The sequence below is a fragment of the Cupressus sempervirens genome, chromosome 6 (genome assembly GCF_028749045.1).
Source record: "Cupressus sempervirens isolate cs-2001-9-10 chromosome 6, ASM2874904v1, whole genome shotgun sequence".
NCBI classification, from domain to species: domain Eukaryota; kingdom Viridiplantae; phylum Streptophyta; class Pinopsida; order Cupressales; family Cupressaceae; genus Cupressus; species Cupressus sempervirens.
The window spans coordinates 539,205,463-539,215,853 of NC_143123.1; the positions used below are offsets into that span (position 1 = coordinate 539,205,463).

The 10,391-nt window shown below is 32.3% G+C and overlaps 1 protein-coding gene across 1 annotated transcript; it reads left to right on the forward strand.

Moving 5' to 3' along the window:
• The first annotated feature begins 4,938 nt into the window (after positions 1-4,938).
• On the forward strand, positions 4,939-7,847 carry LOC149553382 (small ribosomal subunit protein eS27y). Its single transcript, XM_089788843.1, has 4 exons — positions 4,939-5,122; positions 7,140-7,241; positions 7,333-7,361; positions 7,483-7,847. Exons 1-4 carry the CDS (start codon positions 5,120-5,122, stop codon positions 7,607-7,609), a joined length of 261 nt encoding a protein of 86 aa, XP_089644969.1. The 5' UTR covers positions 4,939-5,119; the 3' UTR covers positions 7,610-7,847.
• Positions 7,848-10,391: the final 2,544 nt, after the last annotated feature.

Consider the following 10,391-nt stretch of genomic DNA (forward strand, 5'->3'; position numbering starts at 1 on the left):
TTATGAGATCTCTTACCATAAAATCATATCTTGAAGATCCCATTGCCATAAAATTATATCTTGAAGATCACGTAAGACATCACCTTTAGTAAATTGGATCTATTAGATTTCCACAATCCATGTAAATGAGATTTTTAATTTTTGGATTTGTTTGTGTAGAGTTTTTTTACCATCAACGTTTTGGATCATACTACATGATCCATCATCAGGATGCAAGAGAACAAGAAGAACAAAAAATGATAGATTGTAGATCTAGCAAACCATATAAAGAAAAAGTGGGGGTGGGGGGTTGAGGAGAGAGAAGAAAGGTGCAACAGTGACAAGACAAGATAGCAACATCATAATAGAAAAGGGAAAATCAAAACAGTTAAAAATAAGAACTAATAAGTCAAAAAACTAATTAAATATATACAAATGAGTATATCTACAATTACCTAAATACATGTGAAAATGAAACAACCCCTTCTATATATGTATATATATAAAACCCACACACACCAATATGCCTAACTAGCAAAAAAATAACAAATAATAATAAAAAAATAAATATATCATAATCCATGTATACATGTAGACATGTGTGTGTGTGTGTGTGTGCATGTGTGTGAATATATATGTGTGTGTATGTATATATGTATGTAGACACACACATATATTTATATATGTGTGTGCATGTGTTTGAAATAGTGAACAGTGTCTATAAGACACTACAAAATGTGTGTGTGTGAATGGGAGAGAGAAATATATACATGTGTGTGTGTGTGTGTAATATTCACCCATACATACATATATGTATATGGGTATACTCTCTCTCTCTCTCTCTCTCTCTCTCTCACACACACACACACACACACACACACACACACACACACATGATAAAGAATAAATTAAAAAAGAGAGTATAAAATAAGACTAAGAAAATATGATAGAGCAAAAAAAAAAAAAAAAAAAGTTAAAAAAGATAAAAACCCTAAAAATTGACAATTAGAAAATAACTAAATGGGTTAAGAACAAAGCATAAGACACAATAATGAGAAGAGAGAAAACTAACATAATATAAAGAAGAAATATGAATAAAAATAGGGGAGTATACACACACACACACACACACACACATGTACATATATATACATGTATATATATGTATATAAATATATGTATACATATCTATTATATACATATGTATATATACATATATATTATATACATATGTATATATACATATATATGTATTAGATCTATGTATATACAAAAATGGAGAAGATGTGAATATATACAAGCATGCATATATATGAGTGTGTGCATATGTAGGGGGTTGACACTCGAAATTAGAGAGAAGTGAGAGAGGGTTGAATCAAGGAGCATGAAGACAAGGGAAAAGTGGGAAGAGGGGAGAAACAAGCATGAGGAAGAGGGAGGAGAGAAATAGAGATAGATCAAGAGGGACGAGGCGGGTGGGGGAGAGGTTGGTGTGCACAAGAAAGGGGATGGGAAATAAGGTAAGGGAGAAAGACAAGGATAATAGGTTAGGGTGAGGGGTTTTTATTGTGAAGGGAAGATAACAATGGATGACAAGATGTGCTTAAGCTCCAACCCTCATCTCGATTGAGGTTAGAGGGGTTGTTACTGATTTCAATGGCCTCTTTGAGCTTCTGTTTGAAAAAGTTGTCCTCTCTATACACAATTTTAGTATCCTCTAAGCATATGTGATGCTTAGTCGAAGAAGAATGCTCAACAAGTGCTAACTTAAGAATCCACTCGTGTTTGATGTCAACAGCATGCTCTTTGATTTTAGTGTTGAAGGATCAACCACTTTCTCCAATGTAAGGGGTTCCACAAGAGCACATGACTTTATAGACCCCAGATTCTACAAATGTGTCCCTAGGGTCCTTAGTGGGTGGAATGCAATGCCTTAAAGTGGATATGGGCTTGAATGCCACTCTAATGCCTTTTTTGTTAAGAATGTTAGAGATCTTGTGGGAGATACCCACTACATAGGGAATGGAGATGAATTAGGAGATCTCGGGAATAGAGGCCACATGGATGGATGACAAAAGATGGAGAGAATTGGCTAGGTGGAAGGTTCTAACAATTTGCCTGCTAGAAGATCCATTCCACTTGAAAACTTGATGGAGATTCTTAAGTTCTTGGTCAAGGTTATCATTGTCCCAGATCCTATGTGCTCTTAGGGCCAAGGTTTACCAACCTTTTGTTTGGGATGGTGGTGACAGGAAGCATTAAGATAACGGTCAGTGTGGGTAGCTTTGTGAAAAACCTAATGACCAAGCAACCCATCTGGTTTTTTTAGGATTAACACATCAAGGAAAGGTAAGCAATTGTCTGATTCAATCTCCTTGTTAAAATAAATACAGGGAGCTAGATAGTTGAGGTGTGCATGAAACTCTTCCAACTTGTCTAGACCATGTGGCCAACAGATATTGGTGTCATCTATATAATGCTTCCACCACTTGGGCTTGAGGGGAAAAGAGCGTAACACAATTTCCTAAAACTCTTCCATGTATAGGTTCACAATCACAAGAGAGAGTGGGGAACCCATTGCCACACCAACTTGTTCATAAATGACACCAAGGAAGGAACTTAGAGTGTCCACTATAAGTCGTAATGGAATGTTGGTTTTATGAATTTTCAGAACCCCATAAATCCAAGGGGTTAGCTCCTTAGAGGGTAAACGATGCTTTTTCGTGGCAATATCAAAAGAGGAACTACTAATATAGGAGGGGTTGTTTCATTTTCACATTTATTTAGGTAATTGTAAATATACTCATTTGTATATATTTAATTAGTTTTTTGACTTATTATTTCTTATTTTTAACTATTTTAATTTGCTCTTTTTTATTATTATGTTGGAGTCTTGTCTTGTCACTATTTCACCTTTCTTCTCTCTCCTCAACACCCCTCACCCCCTCGCCCTTCCACCTTTTTCTTTATATGGTTTGCTAGATCTGCAGTCTATCATTTTGTTCTTCTTGTTCTCTTGCATCATGATGATGGATCATGTAGTATTAGCCGAAATGTTGATGGTAAAAAAATTCTACACAATCAAATCTAGAAATTAAAAACCTCACCTTAATATTAGTTAAGTTGAAATTTTAAAATGTTTAGACTACATGTTTCAACTATTCTATCCACTAATTAAAAAATAATAATTATCTAAACTTTATTCTCATTAAATAATAATTATCTAAAGTTTATTCTCATTAATTAAATCTTCAAATTAATCAAAACCATCATAATTTACAAATATTTTTTGTATTGGAAAAGGGCTAAAGCAAAGATTAACTATTATTGTTTATTTATTTAACTTGAGTAGATTCAAACCCAAGACTTCATGAATAATATACTCTCAATTTACAATTATGTTATATAACTCTTGCCTAAAACTTTCTATTGAAAATATTAATAATAATTCTTATAATTTTGCCGATAGGATATTTGTGGGAACTTTGTTCTTGAAAATTAAATTGTTAGTGGAAAATTTGCAAGAGTTTGACTAGAAAATTGAAAATCCTCCCTATTAATTATTTACTGACCAGTTTTTATCTCTCTCCACTTTTAACTCTTGTTTTGATATTTATTAGTTTTTATCTCCACTTTTAATTATTATTTTTTCTTTTTCTATTTATTAATTATGATCTCCACATTAGCTCATGTTGTGATCTATAACTTTTGATTTTTAAAATTGATTTAAATTTAAATTTTTAAATTATTTTAAATTATTTTTTATATTAGTTTAATTTTTTATTTAAATATTTTTTTATAGTTTCTATAATTTATTTATTTAGTCAATAGAATATTTATTAGACATTTAAAAAAAAAAAATTTCTCTTACTATTTTTTCATAATAGAATTTTTGATGGTTTTTTTTAAATGATTATTTTTCATATTTGATAAATTTAATTTAAATAAATAATATTTATTATTCTATTTAAAAGATTTTAGTAAATATTATGTTATTTAAATTAAAAATTATTAATAATCTAATTTGTTCCCATAAGATTATAATTTAAATATCCACTTTTAACTATTATTTTTATTTTCTTATTTATTTAAAGAATAATTTATTGTTATCTCACATTAGATTATGTTGTGATCTCTATTTATTAAACTTTTAATTTTTTAAATTGGTTTAGATTTTAGTTTTTAAATTGCTTTAAATTATTATTTTTATATTAGTTTAGTTTTTTCTTTAAATATTGTTTTTTTAGTTTCTATAATTTATTTAGTCAATAGAGTATTTGTTAGAGATGTAGCTATTTTTTTTTCTTTTTCTCTTATTAATTTTTCGTAATAATTTTTTTATGGATTTTTTTTTAAATGATTTTTTTTTTCATATTTGATAAATTGAATCTAATTGTAAAATAGTGAAGTTACTGAACACGTTTCTTAAGCAATATTCAAATTTCCTAAATATTGTAAATTTTATATCTATGTCTTAATCTTCAACTTTTTTATTTTTGTAATTTTCATTTTAAAAAACTTATATTTACATAAATCTCATCTCCTATGTACAAAAACATGTACAAAAACATGCGACTGCTACTAATAATTTATTTCATAAAATTGCACATTATTTTTGTCAACTTATTTTCCAAACCTTTTTAAACATTTAAACAATAACTCTTTTCTCCCTAGTTAACAATAATCAATTTATCCTTCTTCCTCGGTTACAATTTTACAGAAAACACTACCACTTACGAGAAAATTACGCTAAACAACAAAAATCCACATAAGATTAATGACCTCCCTACTATTACCATAATTACATTTTAACAAGGTTAAACTATATCTTGAACACAATTTACCGAGCCTTGTCTACCTTTTTTCTTCCTGTAACTAGGCTGACATTGCTTCCATTTTGCCCTAACCCTAATTGAGACAGCGGCAAAACATATAGCTCAGCTGCGATTATCAACGGTGTATACATCACCGCCAGAAAACTTAACGGATCAGATTTTCTCTTCATTTTCTGGAAAGAAGCATATACATAATCCGCTTCTTCTGTATTTTGCCCATTTCATTATTTGTCTGAACTTCTTTCTTTTCTTTCCCTTGCTTGCGAATTGAAATCGGCACCTTTCCGACCTCAATCTGATACAAAATGGTACGTGTTCATCTCTATACCGTTCTCTTTCTTAGAAGTTTTCTTCGCTGTAATGTATTCTTCCTGGATCTTATTTTCAGCTGGCGGATTGAAGTGTGGTGTTCTTAATTAATTGTTAATTAGCTTTTTAGCTTTGAGGTTTATACGATCATTTGATCGGTATCTGTAAAGTCTAGATAGTTGATGGCCCAAGATTTGTATTTAAGAAAATGGGTTTAGGGTTTAAGTGCTGCCTAATAGGAAGTTCAATATCAGCTCTTTAGCGTTTTGAATTTGTGTAATAGCTTAGTGTTTGAAACTATGAGATGGGTTTAGGGTTTTAGGTCATGGAACCAAGATTTGAAAGTCAGGCGTTTATTTTGCACAGACGAGGGACTGGAAATGGGAACGAGCTGTACATATCAATATTTAGGAAGTAGGTTTGTGATTTTGAGTCACATAAGAAAATTGCAAAGTTGACTATTTAACGTTGATGATACTTCAAGGTAGCAGTGACCCCCTTGGAGATTTTAGTTGGGAGATTTGTAAGTTGAAGTTTCATGTTTTCTTTATTCAATACTGTCTAAATATAGGAGCTCCATTGGTAGCCTTGTTAGTTAGAGAGGCCTCTATAACCATATTTACTGAGCTTTGAGAGCTTATGAGGGGCTTCAATTCACTATTAGGTATCACAGGTGTATTCTGCGCTGTTTTCTAGTGAATTTGTTCTGGTTGTTATTCATTTGTGTTTTGAAGACATTTAAGTGGTACTGGTTCAATTCAAATTGGAAATTTGTAATGTCATTACTACATCAAGGCTGATGGCGGGACGGATCTGTTTTCACTGCAGGGAAGAATTCCTTTTACTAAATGTGTCAATGTTTTTCCCAGATAAGGGGAGAGAATTTGTTTTCCCTGGATCAGGGGACGGTAGTGAGGACAACTGTATTAAAAATGTGAAAATTTAAATATTTAGGGAAATTTTAATTTGCATATGAAAATGGATAAATCATGCTTATATACATTATATAACCTTAACATATACCATTTTTGTCAAATAATTGAATTGACAGTTTACATCAGAGTGGGCGTCAATCAAATTATTGAAACTCACATTAATTTTATGGGACAGCGAGGGGATGGGTTTGAGTCAAATTTTGGAGGAAATGTGTCTTGTGCAGCTCTAAAAATGCCCTATTAAAATGAGTTACAAGATGCACTCTTAGAAAAAATAACAGGGCAAAATTCAGTTAGAAAGTTGAAACAATGTTTTGAACCCAGAGCATGTCAATAGATAAGAATTAATAGATACTGTAGGGATACCCTAGTAAAAGCACATAAGAACCAATAAAAACTGTTAAAGTGTTAACCTACTAAGTAACAAAATTGGATTCTATACATATAGATGGAGATAATAGGATCTGATGCTTATTGCCTGTCATTGAGGTTTTTATAACTGATACATTTAGATTTTATGCTGTTGTGTCGTCTGTTTTGGTTTCTTGGTAAGTATTTGCTGATTAAGGCCATTTTTACAATACTGAATTGTACAATTCTTGTTAGGGTGGAAATGACGGGACTCATGGTCATTATTAGTGAAGACGTGTGATTGCAACTAATAGGATGCATTCTTTTCCATTCCCCTTGTTTGGGGGAACCAACTTAGTGGGCAATAATTCCATTAGTGGAAGTGCACCATAACTTTTTGTCTGAAAGACTGCACTTTCATTAGATTTCTACTGTAAACATTTTGTCAGTGGATATTATTGATCAAGTCACCAACCTTGAACCTGATGGCAATTATTATATTGGAGAGTGATAACACTCCTCACTATTACGATGCATGAATGCAAGAAGTGTATTTCATATGTAGTGAAATGCTGATCAAGTTTAAATCACATTTTTAGTATTGAAATAAGTATATGTGTGTGAAATTCATCAATGGTAGTCCATCTTTATGATTTTTTAGGCCAGCCATGCTTTATCATTTTGTCATGTCATGATTTCCTAACATTCTAGTTCCTTGTTGCCCTTGCAGGTTCTTTCAAACGATATTGATCTGCTTCACCCTCCAGCAGATGTGGAAAAGCGAAAGCACAAGTTGAAGAGGCTTGTGCAGTCCCCAAATTCATTTTTCATGGTATTCACTTATTGAAAATCGTTTGTTACTCATTTATCTCATTTTCTTATTGGCTTTGTGTTGACATGTCAGTTATATTGACTTCTTGCAGGATGTTAAGTGTCAAGGATGCTTCAACATGTGAGTGGATTTTATGAATTGTTTTTGTTTTGTTTTGGTGTCTTGCTGAAATTAGTTTAAATATTTTAACAGCATGCTTCTTTACATTTTTACTAAGAATGTATTTTTTTGAATTGTACAGCACTACAGTTTTTAGCCATTCCCAGACTGTTGTTGTATGTGGAAATTGCCAAACTGTGCTATGCCAGCCAACTGGAGGACGAGCGCGCCTAACTGAAGGCTGCTCTTTTAGAAAGAAGGGTGATTGATTAGTCTTTTTGGCTCACAATGTTAATTACTTGTGAGTTGTTACTGTCTGTAGTGATCGGCGTATTTGTAAGCAATTGCTTGCCTTGGAGTTAAGTTGTGAAATATGCCAAGTGTCTTGCTCTCTTAAGTTGAGAATTTGGACAGTGTTATACAAGCTTATAGGATGTGACTATGGGACAAGCAGACCTGTTTTTCATCATATTTAATTGCTGAGATTATGTAATTTTTAGTTAGCCAGATTTTTGCAGAGAATATCTTATTTACTTGCATTTAGTTTTTCCTAAAATATTTGATTGTCTAAACAAATTTTGATATATAATGAGCTGTGGTACCGAGAATGTTACTCAGGGCAAAGCAAGAACCTGGTATTTTGTTATTATATGTAGAGATGGGAAATTCAGCATTTTACTTATATTTTAATCAGTATCCGAGCTAATTTGGATAATTTTGATATGGCACTGAGAATGCTACGGGGGAGGGCAAAGCAGGAACCTGGTATTTTGTTTTTATTTGTAGCAATGGGAATTTCAGCATTTTACTTATGTTTCAAACAATATCAGGGTATTGTGATTATTTCTATGTTGCCAGCTGTACTGTCAATGCAGGCCTGTGTGTTCTTTTAAAGCTAACAATTTGTGCTTATTGTATGATGTCTAATTACTAAAGGAGCTAGCATCAATACAATTTCTATTAATTTTTTTGGTGTGTATTCAATTTGCTCTTAGGCTTGATGGTATGGTCTAATTGGAATTCAATATTCTACGTGTAGAATTTATTATGGGTTTCTACTTTATATTCTGATGACATGGATTGCAATATGGATGGACGTATTTGTGAATTGTGTTCTATTCTTTCATAATGAGCATTATGCAAGGGTTACCATTTCCATTGGTGAACTGGCCTTTTTCAATAAAGGTAATTGGTAAAGGTCCACAGTTACCTAACCACAATTTTTGGGATTGAAGTTGAATATGTTCAACTGTTGTTGAGGGTGTTATGGTAGTACAGTAACTCCTAGACCATAAGGTAAGATACTTGACTTTTTGATCTCTTCTTAAATGGCTTATGAGTAGCAGCCTATGAGATTGATGAGATGGAAGTTGTGTTGATTATTTGTATGGTGTCCATCTTTGATGGTTTTTGTCGTGACAGATGATTCTGAATTTTCTTTATAAAAAATATATCTGTATGTGAATTACCTCTTTAATTCTGTGAACTCCATTGCTGCTTGAAGGGTCCATTTTGATCGTGCAAGATGACGGGAATTGATTTTTTCGTAATCCGGATTTGAAATTTTTTGCATTTGTTTCAAAATTTGCAAAATGGAATTAGAATACCAGACTTCTAATTTTGTCTCTAAACTAGGTTATCAGACTTCCCACTAGCAACTAGGAATTGAAAATCAAAACCTGGTTACATTTTTTGAGTGTAAAAACAATAGATTGGACTATTTTTTGGAGTCTTCCTACAACTCCAAGCTTATGCATATTAATGCTTCTTTGAAGTGAAACAAACAGTTTAAGTAAAATTTCAAAAATAGGAATGAAGATTTTCAAAATCTTCATTTGGCTAAATTGAGATTTGTAGAAGTCTTCATTTTTCTACAATTCCACGAATCAGACTAAATGCTGTGGGGATAGAATCATGGAATCACAGTGGTGCAATCAGCATGGGATTAGACATGATGATTTCCTGTCACAGTACATGTTCTTGTGCTTATATATTGCTCCAAGGCTTAACCACTGGACCTTATCTGCTCTGTTGACTGTTAACATCTTATATCATATTCATACCATATAACCCTGGGGAAACCTTTTGAAGTTGCAGTTTTTTCCCTTTGGGATTTTATATCATGGAAGCTGCTGCAGTGTAAATCCCCCTTTTCATCAATCCTTCAAGATGGGAATAATCGGGCAAATAATGTTAGAAAAACGACTAGAAAATATTTCATAATTTTTTTCTATAAGGTAATTCAACATATGGTTGAAGGTTGATGGGAAGTGGCAATGGATAGCCGGACATAATGGATTCTTAATTTGACTGCAACGATGTCAAATTCGTAATGCTTGTCAATTTGGAGTTAGATGTGATCAAAGTAGACCATCAGATTAAATATTAGCAGTAGATCAACAGTTTCATTGTCAAACATATCTGTATAAATTGTCAGTGTCAAATCATATTTAACAGCATATGAGATATTCTCAGTGCAAATTGAGGGAATAAGATAAAAGAGTGCTTTCCTTTCTATTTGAAGTACGAGCAATTCTCTGTGAAATGCCTTCTTGGTTAAAGATTGCATGGATATGCTACCAAAGTTTAGTGACTTTGGCAAGATCACGAAAAGTATAATTCTGTTGGTTAAATTGACAATTTGATTGTCGAAAACTTGTAACCACTTGCACTTACTGTTTGGATATGGCAGAAATGACATCTCTGAAAAATATTTTAGGCTTTACTTACTAAGAATGTTTTGTACAGGATTGACCTTAAATGAGTGAAGTTCCGAGCTCTACCCTTTCCAGGATATACGTTCAATGTCTTTGGAAAGCACAAGTGAAAATTCAAACAAGCAAAGATGGATGCAAAAAACTAGTTAGAAACTAAGCTTACCCTCTAAAATTAAATGAGTTAAAACCACAAGGATTTGGACAAGTTGGAGACCAATTACATACAATTTGAAGAGTTCGTAAGAAACCTGCAATGGAGTTTCCATCTTAAAGGTTAATGAGAAGCCAGCACTTACTGTTTGGATATGGCAGAAATGACATCTCTGAAAAATAT

Bases quoted from the DNA above. Each gene is read 5' to 3' on its own strand.
- LOC149553382 (XM_089788843.1), top strand. The intron at 7,242-7,332 runs GTATTCACTTAT...GACTTCTTGCAG, and splicing joins CCCCAAATTCATTTTTCATG to GATGTTAAGTGTCAAGGATG. The intron at 7,362-7,482 runs GTGAGTGGATTT...TGAATTGTACAG, and splicing joins TGTCAAGGATGCTTCAACAT to CACTACAGTTTTTAGCCATT.